A 19,122-nucleotide genomic window follows, 5' to 3' on the forward strand; every position below is an offset into this window, starting at 1 on the left:
TTAGAAGAGATCCCTGAACTTCATCTTGTCTGACATGCCTGCTCAAGGACCAGTGAACTAGATGAGGTTGCTTAAGGCCTGTTCCAGCTTTACATCATCCACAAATGAGCTGAAAGAGTGCTACCTCACATCATACAGGGGGATAATAAACACCTGCAACAGTGACTGGCTGCATGGAGGACTTTGTACCACTGATGACATTTGGGCCTGATTACGGGGCCAACTTCCCACCCACAGTAACACCCACCTCTTTAGCACAGAGAGCATCATTCCAGCTATAAGGACACCATGAGAGACCATATCAAGGGTCTTGCAAAATTCCATGTACACACCACGCCCTTCTTTCCCCTGCCCATTCTGGTTCAGTGATGCCTTTATTGTGTCCTTTAAGTGCCTGCAAATGGCAGCAGGAGGAAGTGTACCATGACCTTCCCAGAGATGCTGGTAAGCTGACCAGCCTGTAATTCTCCCAATACTCCTTCCTGACCTTCTTGAAAATGGGTTTGACATTTTCCTTTTCCATGGACTCCAGAACCTATCTGATTGCTCTGGCACTTTTGAGGGCACAGTCCAGAAAGACAGAGGGGTGTGACAGAGCAGACAGGAGCACTTGCAATGAGCCTGTCCAAGGCAGCTGAGGTGAATCTCACTGGGAAGGTGGGGTTGTTCCTGCAGTCACACACAGAAGTGTCAGGGCTCTGTCAGGTGCCCACAGCTGAGCTGGCCTCAGGCACTCCTCTTACACACAGGGCTGTTCAGAGACACGAGTCCTTCCCTTGCACACGCAGAGGCAGTGCCCTGCAGGAGCCATAGTGTCTCTCTGAACTCCTGCTGCCACCCCCAGAGGCTGGGAGGCACCTCAGCCCTGCGGTGCTCGCCCTGCTCTGCACCCGTGGGAGATGCCCCGAGGCACGAGGAATGGACACAGGGACCGTGGTTCAGGGAAGCACCCCAGTGCTGCATTCAGGGGGTTTCCCAGGGGATGTGACTCTCTACATGAAGTGACCTCAAGACACAGTCAGTGTCACAGGCCTTCATGGCACCCCCAGGAATAGCTGATGGCATTTGTGCTCACCAGGGTTAATCTCATCTCACATATATGATGTCCATGCTTACATCTCCTTCCTTCAATGTAAAGATGGACTTCTGACCTACTCCTTCAGTGTCCCTCTGTGGAAGGACAAAATACCTCTCCGATCTGAGATGAGAGGCCAGTGGTGGCTGTGAGGGGCCAGTCCGTTCTGATTGCCCTGGGGCAGCTTCCCCGGGGTGCCCAGCGCACATGGGCACAGCCCAGCCCCTGCTCTTCTGGGCCTTCAGGTCCCTGGCCGGAGTCCTGGCTGTGCGAGGACACTGCTGTGTGCCCACACCCTTCACACTCACACACACTTCCACTCCTCACTGGTGGTTTCTCTCCTGGGAAATTCCCTGGGAATGGTCTTGAGAGCAACTCTGGAAGAAGACCTGAGCCTTCCTGCACTGCCCTGAGGAGATCTCTTTGTCTGATGGAAATGCTGTCATGAAGGCCAGCTCTGTCACAGAAGTGCCCACTGCCTGTCCCTGCCTGCGGTCACAGGACTGTCACACCATGGGACAGTGACCAAGGCACAAAAGCACTCAGACCTTAGACCAATACAAGGGCTGACCTGGCGGGTCCAGAGAACAACTTGGAGGAAGGATCTCAAAGAAAAATGTATCTACAGTGTCCTTTCTTTTGTTTAAACATAAAGAGAGCATGGGTCCTCATTTACATAGTCTCTGGGTCAAACAAAAGCTTGATAGATAAATAATTAGAAAAGGGAAAAATAATGACACCTCGTAGCAGAGAACATCATGTAAATTACAACAAAGAAAAAAAAATCATAACCATAAAACGCAACAAAACCTACAGAGTATGACCCTGTATGTAGTGAGTTACATTTTGAGTTATTTACAGAAAGCAGATATTTTATTGTTTCTGAAAATCATCCTGTTACAAGTTTCCTCAGGGCATCCTTGATCTCCTTGTTCCTCATACTGTAGATGAGGGGGTTCACTTCTGGAGGCACCACCGAGTACAGAAATGACACCACCAGGTCCAGGGATGGGGAAGAGATGGAGGGGGGCTTCAGGTAGGCAAAGATGGCAGTGCTGATAAACAGGGAGACCACGGCCAGGTGAGGGAGGCATGTGGAGAAGGCTTTTTGCCGTCCCTGCTCAGAGGGGATCCTCAGCACAGCCCTGAAGATCTGCACATAGGAAAAAAGAATGAAAACAAAGCACCCAAATCCTAAGCAGGCACTAGCCGCAAGAACCCCAACTTCCCTCAGGTAAGAGTGTGAGCAGGAGAGCTTGAGGATCTTGGGGATTTCACAGAAGAACTGGTCTATGGAATTGCCTTGGCAGAGTGGTAGGGAAAATGTGTTGGCCATGTGCAGGAGAGAATAGAGCAGCCAGTGCCCCAGGCAGCTGCTGCCATGTGGACACAAGCTCTGCTGCCCAGGAGGGTCCCGTAGTGCAGGGGTTGGCAGATGGCAACATAGCGGTCATAGGCCATGATGGTGAGAAGGAAGTACTCTGATGATATAAAAAATAGAAACAGAAATATTTGTGCAGCACATCCTGCATAGGAGATGTCCCTGATGTCCCAGATACAATTGCTCATGGCTTTGGGGAGAGTGGTGGAGATGGAGCCCAGGTCGAGGAGGGAGAGGTTGAGGAGGAAGAAGTACATGGGGGTGTGGAGGTGGTGGTCGCAGGCGATGGCGGTGATGATGAGGCCGTTTCCCAGGAGGGCAGCCAGGTAGATGCCCAGGAAGAGCCAGAAGTGCAGGAGCTGCAGCTCCCGTCTGTCTGCAAATGCCAGGAGGAGAAATTCAGTTACTGAGCTGCTGTTGGACATTTGCTTCATCTTTGAGTAATGAGGGCCTGCCCAAGGAGAAGAAGGCAATGAATGGTTAGCACTGCCTTCTCTGATGAAAACTTGCTTCATTTCTCACTGAACACCCACCTACTCAGATCTGTCATTCCAGAAGTGCCTTCCTGCCACTCCCTGGCTATATCTCTGCTGTTTGCTGGCTGAGGGTGCAGTGGGGACCAAGGGATTCTGCTGTGGGATCTGCAGGAGTCAGTCCTGCTGTGCCCCAACAGGCAGAGAGGAACCCGCAGTGATTTCTCCTTAAATCCCCTCATGAAATTACAGAGATTTCAGCACTGTCCCTGCCAGGGCACCCGGCTGCAGAGCAGAGTTGTGGGGCTCTGCTTTTCTTGATTTTTCACCTCTTGCCCTGTCTTACCTGAGCAGTGAGGTTTGAAGGCAGACAGCCTTGATATTTCTGCTACACTCAGGAGTTCTGTGGAGATCCCAGGGATGCAAATGGACAGAACCTCAGTGCAGAGTGAGGAGAGCCACTCTGTCCATCAGACTTGCTCTCAGCTGCCCTGGGCTTGTAACTCTTGAATCTGGAGGAGGGTCACCCCCAGCTCTGCCCTTGAAAGGAAACTCCATGCTGCTGAGAGCAGAGGAATCCACATTAAAAATCCCCTCCCCATGGAAGATCTCTGAGCTTTTAGATTGCTAGCAGATGGGGTGTTTGGCAAAATGGTCATCTTTCTCTGCAGCCCATGGAGAGCTTTTCCCCAAGAGCCTCAGGCTAGAAGGGGCTGGGGCACCTTGCTCCCCTGGACACATCTGCATGGTAGGACCTGCAGGGCCAGTGGCTGAGCTGCAGCTGAAAGCCCCATCCCCAGAGAGCCTGCAAACCAGAGCAGCAGCAGCAGGGGCAGGTGGAGAAACAAGGAGAAATGCCCCAATGCTTCTGCCAAGGGAGGCAAGGCTAGGGAGGGACAGACGGACACTCGGGGGAGTCTCCTCTGCTGCAGCTCTGGCTGCAGAGGAGGCAGCTCCTGCCCTGGAGCCCGGGGCCTGGAGGGCAGAGGCTGTGCTGGCTGGGGGAGGAGACCAGGGGGTCTTCTTAGGGAAAATCTCCTTCACTGAAGGGCTAATAGGGCAGTGCCCAAATACCATCCCTGAGCCATTGCTGACAGCCTGTTTCTGTCCCTCCCTGCCAAAGCGTCTGGTGCCTGGAGCTGTCCCTGCCTGGAGCTGATTCTGTCCCCTTATCTCCTCCCTGTCAGTGCTGCCAGCCCACATCCCATCCACCCTGTGCTCAGCTCTGCCCTGTGGACCCCTCCTGGCAGCAGGACACTGCCCAGGGATAGCCATGTGTTGTCAAGCTGTAAGAGGACACCACAGCAGTGATGGGGCTTTCAGTAGGCAAAGCAACAGGTGAAGGGACTTAAGCAGTTTCCTCACAGAACTTCACAGCTCTCACTCTAATGCTGTAGGAGTCTGGGTCAAACATAGCTCCACTACTATTCACACCCTCCCAAATACATCAGAAAACTGTAGGCACAGATCCTAGAAAGCCCCTTTCCTTCCACGTAGACCCTGCCTTGATGTGCTTCTTGAAAACCTGCCTCTGGCTTTGTGGTGGGGCTAATCTGCATCCCTGATCCACGCAGCAGCAGCCTCTGGAGAGCAGAAGGAGCCTGCCCTGGTGGGGGTCTCTCCTTCCCCCCACAGCTTCTCCCCACGGTGCCGTGGGGAGCTCCCCGGGCAGGCTGAGTGCTGACCCTGGCAGGCGGCAGAGTCCCTGCCCCAGCACACAGCCCTGGGGTGCAGGGACCCTGCTGGGAAGGACAGCCCTGGGCACCCCTGCCTGCACACCCGGCTGCACACCCCTGCAGCCAGCCCCGCCAGAAGGCAGCCCTCATGCCCTGGCCCTCGCAGGGGGCACCAGGGAAGCCCTGCTCGGGAGCACCTCTCCTCCTCCTCCTCCTCCTCCTCCTCTCCTCCTCCTCCTCTAGGCAGGAGGCAGATTCCTGGCGGCTCTGCCGCCTTCCCCAGATCCCTCCCCGAGCTGCAGCTGCATTGCCCTGCACCCCCAGACTTACTGTGGCCAGGGCCCTGACGCTTTCTCTCCTCGGAGCTCTCAGCAGCCTCCCAGCCCAGGCTGCCTTGAAGCTGTGTGTGCCTCGCTGCTCTGCCCTGGGTGCCTGCAGGCAGTGCCCCCAGCCCTGCTGCGCTTTGCAGAGGAGCTGCTCCTGGGCAGAGCTGTCTCTCTGCAGCGCTGCCCACTTGCCAGGAGCTCCCTCTGGCCCAGGAGCCCGGCCCAGCTCAGCACCACAGCAACAGCCCAAGGTGCCACTTGCTGTGGCCCCTCTGGGCTCCCTCCAGCTGTCCCTGGGGCTCCAGGGAACCTGCTGTGACACAGCCTCATGCAGTCAGTGGTTTTCCTTTCGTCATCTCTGGAGAGACTCTTAGTTTCAGTACTAGCATTTCCCCTATCAGGGAAAGAGTTGGCTCGAATAATCACCTTTTCTTGACTCATCTTTAGGCTGGACAGCCAGACAGGGACAGATAGGGTTCTCCTTTACCCCTGCTGAGGAAGGGATTCAGCTGAGTCCAGTCGAGGCATCTCTTCCTGTGTTTGTTGTCCTGAGACTCAAAGTAGACTCAGCTCACTGCCATTACTGCCACAATGATTTCAAGAGGTGGGATTCCTCTTACCTGTCTTCACATTATCATTAAACGTGCTCCTGCAGGTGAGCTCCTTGGCTCAGCTCCCATGGTAATTAATGAAGGGGGAGCCAGGAGTGAGCTGTTCAAATACAAATGCCTGGTGACAGCTGAGGTGTCAGGGGTGGCTGAAGTCATGGGCAGGAACCTGCAAACTCAGATGGAGCAGTTCACAGAGACAGCAGGGCAGCATCTGTGGGCATCCTCTTGGAGGCTGCTGGGAATTGTCTTTGGCCAACTGAAATGACAGCTGATGCCAAAAATAAGGGCAACTGAACCTGTCCCTTCTCATTAAGTTCAAGGCATTTTGCAAAGTTATTCCTCTGAGCAGCTGGAGTCATGTGTTATAGGGACAGCTCAGTCTCTCTCTTCTCCTTCTGCTGTATTTACTAGATGGCCACTGATGACGTTGGCAGTGGTTTCATGTTCATCCCCACATTGCCTTACTGAATCCAGGGAATCTACTCAATCTCATGTCCAAATCCAGGCCCACAGAGCTTCATTAGAGGTCAGGGCTGGCAGGGACAGCACAGGAACTACAGGAAAGCAATTCCCATTCAGGGTTGGTGTAAGACAGACACCCCTGACACCATCACAGAGTGATTTGAGGCATCAGCCATCAGATGCCACCAGAGAAGCAAGATCTATCTCTCCTCTACCCAACAGCTGCAGGCATTGCATGAACACAAATGCCCCCACACGAGGTCTTCACCCACTCTCTTGATGATTCAATCAAGGAACAGACCAATCATTTTCACAGTGTGCTTGGGTAAATCTTGTCATCAGGGATAACTTCACTTCCAACAAAGGCCCTCACAGGCAAAAGGGATATCACTGAAGTAAAATTATTTCTTTCCAGGGATGCACTTCTCTGGCATTGGGGACATCACGGTTTGCTCACTCTCTTGGCATCCAATTTCAGCTTTATGTTTCCATCACCACAAACTCTGGCCTGTATCTGCTCTGAAGCAAAGCCTCTGAACACATGGGGACTGGGACACTTGGTACCAGGTTTCTCTAAGACAAGTCAGAGCTTGGCCTGGTGCTACCCCTGAGGTGCTACGACCCAAATGTGCACTGATGACCTCAGCCAGGAGAAGAGGGAGCCTGTGGGTTTTGACATGTGGAGAAACTGCCGTAATCTTTTCGAAGCACCCCAAGGAAGTCTCTGGCTGGAGAAGCCTGGGCCTCACTGGGGACTTTAATGGCCCCGGCATTTTCTGGCAGAGGAACACAGCAGCATGCAAACAGTCCGGCGGTTTGGGGACAGCTTGTTTTCACAGCTGCCAGATGGGCCAACAAGGGCAATGCAAACCTGGAGCTGACACTGGCAAGCAAGGAAGAGCTGGTCAAGGGTGTGAAGACTGGCTGTTGGGACAGTGATAGCGGAGTCTGAGCTCCTGAGGACAGTGAGGAAGGGGAATAGAAGACTGCAGATGCCGATACTCAGTGGAGCAGATTTAGTCTAATCTGGGGAGTTTTATTGGGGATCCCACTGTCAGTAGCACTGATGGGCAGCAAAGCCAAGTGTACGTGATCTTCAAGGACAGCATCCTCCAAGCACCGCAATCTTCTGTATCAAAAAATCATCTGAAACTTGAAAGAGAATTCAAGGGCAACAAAAAAAGATTTTACAATTTTAGGAACAGTCCAAAAAGAAATAAGGGTAATATGTGGTCACAGTTGAATATAGTATGAGTAGGTGGCAATAGAGCTGAGATACTTCATGTCCTCTTTGCCTCATATTTCACCAAGAGGTTCTCCTATGGCATTGTGCCTCAAGGCAGGACTCTAGAGGAAAACAGCCAATAGTGGAGGGGAATCAAATCAGGGGCTACTTGACCAAACTCAAATGTTACCCATCAAATGGAACCAGATGTATCACTCTGTCTTTACATTGGGGGAGAGAAAGTGTCATCAGCTTGCTGATCCTTGTCCATGGCCCATGAAAAAATGTATGAGAATGTACAGAATGGTTTAAAAATTCTAAAAATGAAATCTTCTTTACACACTGATTACAACGATGACTCTTCTGCATATGTTTCAGATTTTACCAAACATCCTCATTCATGGGTTGATTCAGTTGCCCACGAAGTGGTGGCTATGGCCTCCAAGTTACACTGGGGTAGCTGAAGCCCTCACATTTGACTGGAAAATGTGACCCCGGGATGATGGGAGACTTTCCTGAGCAGGAGTTGGTTACAGACACGGTGAGCCAAAGCAACTCAGTTGAGACAAGTCATTTCTCTCACTTGAGTAGAAGAGGAGGCCTGGAAAATTGCACCCAAGGTGTCCCCTGTTGGAAGTGAATGAGAAATGAGTGGGTCTAGATGCTGCAGAGCCTACTTGCAGACCCACCTGTAGCCCAGGTATACTGGGATGGGTGCAGATTTGGAAATCCAGAAGACAGCATATTTTATCTTCTGTCTCTTTGATTCCCTCTGTGAACTGATGGAGCTCATCACTTGGGTTTGTGAGTGACTATGAATGAATATGGACTGAGTCTGGGCCAGGGCATGCCCTGGGGTTTCTTGGTATCTCTGCTTGACAGAAAATATATTTTCCATTGCTCTAAAGCCGCCTGCAGTGTGGAAAGTGGACTTCAGAAGACGTAAGGTAGAATTAATATAGAGCAAAGGACTGTATTTTGTTTTTTACTGAACCGTGCCTTCATTTGGTTTTGGTTTTTGGCAATTAAGAATCATCCTTCTGTGTCTGTGTGCACCTCGATTCCCAAGTACAGCAGGTGGGAGTTGGTGTGAATGGGCTGAAACGTGCAGCTACAGACCTGCGTGGAGAAAACTCAGATTGAAACAAAGGTGCTGTAAGTCCCATGAGAGAAATGTGGGATTGGACATAGGGACAAACACTGTCCAGAGGGTGTCTGACATACAGGGTCTAGACTTCCCTCCATATTCAGACTTAATCAGGAGATGCTCTAGAATCAGTATCAATTGCAGTTGGGTCATATCCCTTAGTGTGTAAGCAGAAAAATAAAGATTAGTGGAAAAAGAAGAGGTTTTTTTCTTATTGACATTTAGTACTGAAAAATTATCACTGTGATTACAATCCTCAAACCTCAGAAGAATTCAACCCAGAAGAATTGAGGAATTCAGTTCTGCTAAGAGACTTGACTTGTTCAGGCTTTTTGCATGTTAATGAGCCCTCTGGTGCCAAATTGCTGAACTGCAGATCCTGGAAAGGGATTGAACTGGCCTTTAGAGAAGTCGGAGTCAGCAGGAACCCTCCAAGTTCCTGAGGGTGTCAGTGATCCACCGAGGGCCATCACTGGAGAGCCCATGGAGGGAATGAGGAGACAAGGTCCCTGTCCCTGGGGTGGTGAAGCAGGAAGGCAGAGGCACTGCTGCCAGGCTGAAAATCAAATGTTCAGGCAACTGTGAAAGCCTTTGATGCGTTTCCTCACACAGGATGTTCAAGCCCTGACCCCCATAGCCTGGGAATGGGGGATCCTTCCCCTCAGGGGATGCTGAGGGTTCTCCCTGGGGGCAGTGAGATGTAGGGGGGTGTGATGCTGAGTGCAGGACAGAGGGAGGACTCCTCCAGGCTGTGAGGAGGGTAGAGGAGGAGGCAGAAAAGTGCTGTGGCTGTAATGAACTGGTGTGCTCTCAGGGACCTCAGTGGAAGAGACAGCAGCCATCGTCAGAAGGACAAGGCTTTCAGTTGTGTTGGGGGGTCCCAGTCACATCGGAGGGGCCATTCCCACCACAGGCTGCCCTACACTTGCCTATGCCTGTGCCTGTTTCTCTGAAGATTTTAACCCACACCCCTGCTTCCCCACCTCACTCTGATCCCATGGCATCCCAAGATTTACTGGTGACACTCTGTCCTCAGTCACTATTTGTTCAAACACAAAACTGTCGTTTTCTCTTTTATTTTGCAAATTGCTGTGAGTTCCCCATAACCTGTGGAACTTCTTCCAAAGTCCTGCTATTGCTCCTCAATTGTCAAAGTTATCCCTGAACCCAGCCTCACTTCAATCTTCTATATAGCTCCATGTCTCAGCACTGAACTGCACACCCTCCTTCTTCTGATGCCTCCAAATCAAAACTCTACCTCTTTCACTTCTCTATGATACACACCCACACCTCCCTCTGCCACACACCTCGCATCTTCCTTTCTGTTACACACACACTGCCACCCCCCCCCCCACTCTCTCCCTGCACTCCCATCTGTCTCACACACCCTTCCTCTTCCCCTGCAGCGATGGGACCTCAGCCCAGGAGGTCTGTGCATCCTCCAGGCTCCTGGATGTTTCCTGAGGCCCATCCACATGTGGGGAGTGAAGGAAGGAAAGAGAGGTGTCTCAGCCTCCCCATCAGCCCCAGGGCTGAGGGCCAGCCATGGCATGAGGAGACGGAGGCCAGTGTCTCCCTGTGTCCCTTGCTCTGGTCTCCCAGGCATCCTTATTGTCCCCTGCCAGCAAGCCCCTCTGTGCCAGCCCCTCTCCCAGGAAAAGACTCCTGGCCCAGGGGCTCCTCAGGCTTCTCCCATTGCCCCAGCAATAGAGAATCTTGCTCCAATCTGGTGCATTCAGAATAGGTCTGTCCTGAGTGGAACAGGTGAGAAGGTAAAGAAAATACAAAAAGACATCCAGAAATTGAAGTAGGGGATATTTCCCAAATTAAGTGAACTGTCTTAATCAAAACAACATAAGATCTTAGGGTCCACAGACACAGACTCTGGTTACAAATTAAATAACTGCAGCTAGATATTGGCCAACCACAAGATTTAGAAAGAGAACTAAAGATTTTTGAAAATGAGCTAGAGAAAGATGGAACAGCATCTCAGTTTCTAGCAGAGGAACATATTTTCACTAACATAAGTGGCAATAAATGCAATGCCTTCACTGGAGTCTGGGAATTCAAGCGTAAGTCTTCTTCAAGTGTCACAGGTTCTTCCAGGAAGGCCTAGGTTCCTGTGGGCTGCCACCATGGATCCTGGTACCCTTGCCAGCACATTCTTGGGGATGACCCATAGGTAAAGTAACTCAGAATGTTCAGGTAGAATCTAATTAAGCTCATCCATGAGCTAAGGCAAACCCTCTGAGCAGAGGGAAGGACAGTGAGTGCTGGCCTAACAGGAAGAAAGATGTAGATCTCTGGTGTAGGAGCTGTCTTTCTCCTGCCATGACCAGTGCAGATTACGCTGGAGTTAAAGCCCCAGTCCAGCACCAACGGAAGACCCAAGGGCACAACTGCAGATTGATTTCATGGGTCTTCTGCCAGTGACAGCTTGAAACACCAAATGCATCTTGGTAGTAGCACATCCTATTAGTAATTGGACAGAAGCCCCTCTTGCATGGTTGCCACCACTGCAAATCTACTGTTTAACAGCGTCATTTCTTGATGGGGTGTGTTGCACAGCACAAACTCTGATCTCGGCTTTGTCACAGTCATTATGCACGAGCACTGCAAAGCCTGAAGGCACCATGTCCCAGGCTGGTTCTGTCCAGCTGTGGGGCAGGGGAGAGGGAAAGGCCAGGAAAGGGGCTGGGTTTGGCTGTTGAACGTGGGCTGCAGGAGAGAGGAGAGTCAAGGGAGTGGGTGGGGAGAGATGGGCAAAGGCAACATCAATGGTGGTGGTGATTGTGAGGCCATGACTGTTACAGGAGCCTGATTGGCCAGCAGCTGGCCCCAGCAATTTGGGGCCAACATGTGCATCACAAAACCACTCATCCCAGCAGAGACAAGCTAGGGACAGAGAGGACAGGGAGAGACAGGTCAAGGGCAGGTGGCAGGAATGGTGATGATGATGAGGTGGCTTCCACTGCAGCAGCCTGACTGGCCCTCAGGAGACATGCTGGCCAGCAGGCATTCTGAGGTCATCCAGTGCATCTAAGGCACCCAACAGAAACGACCTCCTTGGGGAGGGGAGGGCTGAGGCAGGTGGAAAAGGCCCACCTGCATTCTGATTCTGGGGGCACCTCTGTTCTTGTGACCTGAGCAGCCATGGCAGACAGGAGGGCAGGCAGGGCTCATGGCACCCTGCTCAGGACTAGCCCTGAGACTGCTGGAAAATCTTTTCGTTATCTCCAGGGTGAACATCCCCTGTTTCACCAAAACTTCCTCTTTCAGCCTCTTAACATGCTCCGTGGTGGAGAACCCCATTCTGTGTTCTTCAAGACCTCCTCATAGGTGTGGAGAGGCTGCAGGGAGGTTCCCCTCAGCCTTCCCTTCTCCAGGCTGCACAAGCCCAGCTCCCTCAGCCTCTCCTCACAGGCAAAGTGTTCCAGCCCCGGCCTGTCTTGGGGGCCATTCACTGAACCCCCTCCAGCTTGCCAACATCCTTCCTGTACTGGGGATCTGCAATCCGGACACAGTAACCAGGACAAGCCCCTCTCGTGATCTCCTGGCCGTCCTGCTGGCCACAAAGGCCTGGGTGCAGCTGGCCTCCCTTGCTGCCAGGGCACACGGCTGCCTCCTCTCCAACCCACCCAGACCTTTCCCACAGGGCTTCTCCCAGCCAGGCAGCTCCCAGCCTGTGCCATTGCCAGGGGGATGTCCTGCAGGGTCACACACGGGCACTTGGCCTTGCTGGGTTGCCTGAGGTTCCTGCCAATGCGTGCTCTCCTGCTCGTTGAGCCCTTTCCCTCAGCACACAGGCCTGGAGACCTTTTCAGTACAGAATTAAACTAAGATGGCATTGAGTGCCCCTTCCCCACCTGTCTCTGCTGTTATTAAATCGCCCTCACCCTTCATCAGCAGCCCTGTATTTTCCTTCTTAACCTTGGCCTCTAATGTGTAATTGAAACTCTTCCTTTTACTCTTGACTTTTCCTTTCAACCACCAGCTCCAGGCAAGCGTTGCCTTCCTAAAAACAATGAGGTCCATACATATAAATTTGTCTTTTGTAAACTGTCCTTGCTGTCACCTCCTGGCAGCTGCTTCATGGTCCCTGTCAGAGCCAGACCTGTCCGTGCACTGACGCAACCTCCCTGCCCCATAAATGCATTATTGTCAAGGGAAGACCCGTGGTGGAAGGAAGGTGTCTAGGCCAATCCAAGCCATGGGCAGTGGAGAAAGGGAACAAGGGTGGGCTGTTGTTATGCTAGGCTACTGTACTGCAGCATCTGTACCTAAATAGATAGACAAAATGGATCCCTCCAAGAGTTGGACTTGAACCTTCCATTTATCCAGAACCTGGCCCTGGGATCCTCTCATTCCCCTGCTCCACCATGCACAAATGCTGGGCCAATGCAAACCTCCTGAATTCCAACAAGGCCAGGTTCAAGGTCCTGGCCATGCATCGGAGCAATCCTAAGCACAGGTACAGGCTGGGCAAAGAGTGGATTGAGAGCAGCCCTGCAGAAAAAGACTTGGGGGTAGGAGTGGATGTAAAACTGACTATGAGCCAGCAACGTAAGCTCGCAGCCCAGAAAGCCAACCGTGTCCTGGGCTGCATGAAGAGAAGAGTGGCCAGCAGGTTGAGAGAAGTTTTTCTCCCCCTCTACTCTGCTCTTATGAGACTCTACCTGCAGTGCGGTGTCCAGATCTGGGACCACCAGCATAAGAAGGACACGGACCTGCTTGAGCTGGGCCAGAGGAAGCCGTGAAGATGATCAGGGGGCTGGAGCACCTCCCCTGTGAGGACAAGCTGAGAGAGCTAGGGGTGTTCAGCCTCAAGAAGAGAAGGCTCCAGGGAGACCATCTTGATGTTTTCCAGTAATTAAAGGGATCCTGCAGGAAACGTGGCAGGAGATTCTTGATCAGAGATTGTAGGGAGAGGTCAAACGTTAAGGTTTAATATTAGAAGAGGTTAGATTGAGATCTAAGGAAGATATTCTTTACTGTGAGGGTGATGAGACACTGGAACAGGTTGCCCAAATTGGTGATGGTTGTGTCCTCCCTCGAACTTCTCTAGGCAACCTGTTCCACTGTCTCCACAGTCTCATGGTAAAACATTTCTTCTCTAAATCAAATCTAAATCTAAAATCATTGTCCCTTTTCCTGCCAATACAGGCCCTGATAAAAACCCTCACTTGGTCTTTCTTGGCCTATGACCACTCTATTTTAATACAAACAACTTGGCAAGTGCCCAGACATCTCCCAAGATGGGGTTCAGATGCCTCAAGCGCATGAGCAGTATAGGGAGGTTGAATGTCGTAGGAGAGTGAAGACTTGGGACAGTCTAGGAGTAGACTGACAGTGCTTGAAGAGAGGTTTCAGAGATGTTGATTTCCTTCATAGTAGAAAACAGCATGAGAAAGAAATAATGCCACAAAGTGCAGCTGGGGAAGGCCAGAGTGGAGACAAGCAACAAAGCAAAGCATCACTCAGAAGGATTCTGGATCAGCCCAAGGCTTTGTGTTTCAATCAAGAGCCAGGGAGGATGGTGAGAGATCAGGAAAGGAAGGAAGAGGCTCAGGTGCAAGCGAGGTGAGACAGCTGGGGGGATGAGGACAGCCTGCAGGGAAAGAGCACAGGGGATACAACCCCATAGGACAGCCTGTGGTGGAGATGACAGAGGGCTGTGGGAAAGGTGAAAGCCCCCAGTAAAGTCAACCCCATCACGATTTTGGCTATGGCTGTTGTCTCTGCCACTGATGCCTGTGAGGAGGCACAGTCCCTTGCAGCACGGGGGCCTCATGGCCTCCTTGTGCATCCTCAGGAGCCTGGGAAGTGCACATCTCCATACCCCCTACCCCAGGAAGAGCCCTGAGGAATGTGGGAGGGACAGGATCTCCCTTCCCAGGGGCTGGGGGTCACGTCATGGATATGTGTTTAATGGGCACAGGGCCTGGCCCTTTGCCTTAATGCAACACGTTCAGGTTTACATAGCTTCAGAGCCACCTTTCCCTTGATTTTCTGAAACTGTCATCACTGCCTCCAGATTTCTGCTCTAACAAGACCCTGGGGAGGCTTTATCAACAGTGGCCCTCAGTGGAAACAATTAAAGCCACAAGAAACTTTGGAGTTTGAATCCAACTTTTTCAGAGGTTTCTTCAGGTTCTTCTCACTGCCTGAGGTTCATGGACTTGTCACCAACCCCTCCTGAGGGGTCATTAAACTACCTTGGGCTGTTGCTGTGGTGCTGAGCTGGGCCGGGCTCCTGGGCCGGAGGGAGCTCCTGGCAAGTGGGCAGCGCTGCAGAGAGACAGCTCTGCCCAGGAGCAGCTCCTCTGCAAAGCGCAGCAGGGCTGAGGGCACTGCCTGCAGGCACCCAGGGCAGAGCAGCGAGGCACACACAGCTTCAAGGCAGCCTGGGCTGGGAGGCTGCTGAGAGCTCCGAGGAGGAGAAAGCGTCAGGGCCCTGGCCACAGTAAGTCTGGGGGTGCAGGGCAATGCAGCTGCAGCTCGGGGAGGGATCTGGGGAAGGCGGCAGAGCCGCCAGGCATCTGCCTCCTGCCTGGAGGAGGAGGAGGAGGAGGAGGAGGAGGAGGAGGAGGAGGAGGAGGAGGAGGAGGAGGAGGAGGATCTGCTCCCGAGCAGGGCTTCCCTGGTGCCCCCTGCGAGGGCCAGGGCATGAGGGCTGCCTTCTGGCGGGGCCGGCTGCAGGGGTGTGCAGCCGGGTGTGCAGGCAGGGGTGCCCAGGGCTGTCCTTCCCAGCAGGGTCCCTGCACCCCAGGGGGCTGTGTGCTGGGGCAGGGACTCTGCTGCCTGCCAGGGTCAGCACTCAGCCTGCCCGGGGAGCTCCCCACGGCGCTGTGGGGAGAAGCTGTGGGGGGAAGGAGAGACCCCACCAGGGCAGGCTCCTTCTGCTCTCCAGAGGCTGCTGCTGTATGGATCGGGGATGCTCACAGCTCCAGCTCATGCCCAGCTCATTTCACAGGGAACTTGTCACAAATATTTTCAGCTCAGAGATATTCTGTTTGTTTCTGTTCTTTCTGGACTCTCTGCTTCCAATTTTCCCTAGCTCCTCATGGTGGGAAAGGAAACTCAGCTGTGCAGATGAGAGCAGGGGCTGACACACTTAAGCTTTCACAAAGATATTTAATATGAACCTCAGTAAGTGCCTTCAGCCCCCACCAGCCTACTGAACACACCATCATCACCTTTCCATTTTCATCAGGTTTGCGTGGGCTGTGCTTTAAGCCCTGCACACACAGAGAGGCTGCAGGGCAGAGCTGTGCTCACAGGGGCTGGGATGGGGACTGTGAGCACTGGCAGGGAGGAAACATGGGCTCAAAGACAGAGCTGCCAGCCTGGTCAGCTAGAGGCAGTGGAGACCTGGGCAGGGAGGGAGGGAAATGCTAAGGGAAACCCTGCTGCAGGGCAGACTCCTTCCCTGAGCAACACTCCTCTTGTCTCCTCTGCCACCCAGCACAGCCCTTAGCCCGTGGCTCCTGGCCGTTAGTCACCTCCTGGCCCAGCAGCCCAGCAGAAGGGATGAAGTGCATCTCTGCTGCCAGGGGCCCAGTTCCCGCTGAGCAGGGCCTGAGGGCGACTGTCCTGCATTGCTGCTGTCTGGGAGGTGCTGTGCAGAGCTGCCGAAGGGAAAGGCTTTCTTGAGTGCCCGTCTGTCCCTCTCCTTGCCTTGCTCAGATGCCCTTGGTGTTGCTGACAGGCTCTCTGGGAAGGGGGGTTTCAGCTGCAGAGTCAGGCACAGAGCTTGGGAGCCCTCCTCTGCAGATGTGCCCCCAGCAATGAGGTGTCCCAGCTTTCCTCTAAGCCGTGAAGCTCTGGGCAATGCAGTCTGTGAGGCTGGGCCAGGAGCTGGCTCTCCCTTAAGAAGTTGCCATGGTTCAGACCCTTGGCTCTCTCCTTGGGGTGTCCATCCCAGCTGTCTGCTGCTTCCAGAGGACTCTGTGAGCTGTGGGTGACATTGGCTAAAGTGGGGTGTTGAGACTTGGAGAAAGGGTGAGTCATCTGGTGCTCTGCAGTGGATCCCTCTGCTCTCAGCTGTGTCTGGTTGCTTTTCAGATTAACATGTGCTTGTGAAGGCTCTCAGACTCAGAAAAATGCAAGTCCAGGGCAGCTGGGAACAAGACAGAAAGACAGACCTGCTGCTCTCACTCTGCACTAAGGCACAGAAAATCCTCTTGCCTCACACGACTCACTCTGCTCTCCCTGAGTGCAGCAGAAAACCCTCTCAGCTTGTCTTCTGCTTTCCCCATTCCTCACCACTGGTACAGCAAATGCTGACAAGCCCTTCTGGGTTAGGGCAGGTTTTTCTGACAGAGTCACACAAAGAGCTGACTCCTTGGCAGACAGCATGCAAAAACCCTTCCCCTCATGAAATGCTTGTCCAGCACCTACCACAGCTCCAGCTACAGAGCTGAAGGAAGATCTCAAAAAAGTGGGGTGCCATGTAGTGACAGGGATGGAATAAGGACAGTGGTGTTGATATTTATAGGAGAAATATACCCTAATGTTTTGTCATCTTTCCTCCTTGAATAGGCTCATATGTCCAGACAAAGCAAATGTTAAATAACAGATCCATCACCCACTTCCTCCTCCTGGCATTTGCAGACACACGGGAGCTGCAGCTCCTGCACTTCTGGCTCTTCCTGGGCATTTACCTGGCTGCCCTCCTGGGAAACGGCCTCATCATCACAGCCATCGCCTGCGACCACCACCTCCACACCCCCATGTACTTCTTCCTCCTCAACCTCTCCCTCCTTGATGTGGGCTCCATCTCCACCACTCTCCCCAAAGCCATGGCCAATTCCCTCTGGGACACCAGGGACATCTCCTACTTGGGATGTGCTGCACAGTTCTTTTTCTTTATTTTCTTCATTTCAGCAGAGTTTTTTCTTCTCACTATCATGGCCTATGACCGCTACGTTGCCATCTGCCAACCCCTGCACTACGGGACCCTCCTGGGCAGCAGAGCTTGTGTCCACATGGCAGCAGCTGCCTGGGGCACTGCGTTGCTTTATTCTCTCCTACACACTGCCAACACATTTTCCCTACCACTCTGCCAGGGGATTGCTGTGGACCAGTTCTTCTGTGAAGTCCCTCAGATCCTCAAGCTCTCCTGCTCAGATTCCTACCTCAGAGAAGTTGGGCTCCTTGTGGTTAGTGTCTGTTTAGGATTTGGTTGTTTTGTTTTCATCATGCTGTCCTATGTGCAGATCTTTAGGGCCATGTTAAGGATCCCCTCTGAGCAGGGACAGCACAAAGCCTTTTCCACGTGCCTCCCTCACCTGGCCGTGCTCTCCCTGTTTGTCAGCACTGTCACGTTTGCCTACCTGAAGCCCCCCTCCATCTCCTCCCCATCCCTGGACATGGTGGTGTCCTTTCTGTACTCGGTGGTGCCTCCAGCAGTGAACCCCCTCATCTACAGCATGAGGAACCAGGAGATCAAGGACGCACTGAAGAAGCTGATTCAGTCAGTTGTCTCTCAGCAGGAATAAGCTGCCCATGTCTCTTCAGAAGTAATTTCCAATTCGACTCCGAATCCTTCTGCGCTGTGAGCCCTTTATTTGTGACAATCTTGTTTGTTCCAAAATGTCTTCATCCACTCTTCTTCCTCAGAAACATGAACCAGCCTCTCTGACCCAGAGCCCTTTGTGCGTATATCTAATTGGACAGTACATCTGGCCTCCCATTAAACATATCCATAATAAAAGGCTATTTTTTCAGTGCCGATGCCTGGAGGTTGATCTGTTCTTCTCAAGCTGAGGTCAGGAACAGGCTGAAGGCATTGCCCCTCTGAGCATGCTGCTGTGCTGGGGTTCTCCAGGGGTTCAGGGCAGGAGGGCATGGGGGGATGTGTTAGGGAATAGGCCTGTTCTGCCCCTTCACGTGGGGGTGCCCAGTGCAATGGAAATGATGGCTGATCCATGGGGATCTCCCTGGGACCATCTCCCCGTGGCTTTCAGCCACCACTGCCCTGCAGAGCAGCACCGCCAGCTCAGGGCCGTGCCTGAGGTGACATCCCGCGACAAGAGCAGACCTATTTCTGGAGGCACCAGTTTGGGCAGCTTTTCTCTGGCTGGCACAGCAGGAGCTGCCTGGGGAGCCCCCAGTGCAGGAGTCTTGTGCTGGGGAGAGGGACGGGCACAGAGGGGCTGCCAGCACTGGGCAATCAGGATCTCTTGGAGAGAAGAGCAGCAGAGAGAGGGAGACGCTGGCCTGCGTCTGCTCATGGCATGGCTGGCCCCAGCCCTGGGGCTGATGGGGAGGCTGAGAGCCCTCTGTGCCCCAGGAGCTGCTATGACCTTCCGAGGGGCTGGGGCTGTGGGGTGAGTGCCCAGAGCTCTGCAGCACCCTGCGCTGGGCAATGCCATGGGGCCAGCCAAGTCTGGGCTGTTGTTCTGGGCTGGGCTGGGGGGAGGGAGGTGCAGATGGGGAGTGCTGGGGAGGGGCTGATGGGAAAGTACCTGGGAGAGAATATGCCATTGCACAGCTTATACCGTGTGAGCGTGTAGAGTGAGCACTCACACCAGGGGATGAATTGTGTGGAGCCAGGGCTCGTAAAAAAGATGAAATACATGCAGGTGCAGGAGAGAGGGTGCCAGTCTGAGCTCTCGGTGGCCTGGCCAGACTGGGAAGGTGTCCCAAGACATTTGTCACCCCCCAGCCTTTCTCAAGGACCATTTCCAGCACTGGCTGCTCAACCACGTTTATGGGAGAGTCTGGCTGCTAAACCATCTCCAT

General features: G+C 53.0%; 1 protein-coding gene and 1 pseudogene across 1 annotated transcript; one reads left to right on the plus strand and one right to left on the minus strand.

Moving 5' to 3' along the window:
* Nucleotides 1-1,964: 1,964 nt before the first annotated feature.
* On the minus strand, nucleotides 1,965-2,881 carry LOC122153129 (annotated as a pseudogene).
* Nucleotides 2,882-16,940: 14,059 nt separating this feature from the next.
* Nucleotides 16,941-17,876, plus strand: LOC104367920 (olfactory receptor 14C36). Its single transcript, XM_009975148.3, has one exon. It carries the CDS (start codon nucleotides 16,941-16,943, stop codon nucleotides 17,874-17,876), a length of 936 nt encoding a protein of 311 aa, XP_009973450.3.
* Nucleotides 17,877-19,122: the final 1,246 nt, after the last annotated feature.

This window comes from Tyto alba, unplaced genomic scaffold (assembly GCF_018691265.1).
Source record: "Tyto alba isolate M040663 unplaced genomic scaffold, T.alba_DEE_v4.0 Super-Scaffold_15, whole genome shotgun sequence".
In the NCBI taxonomy this organism is placed as follows: Eukaryota; Metazoa; Chordata; class Aves; order Strigiformes; family Tytonidae; genus Tyto; species Tyto alba.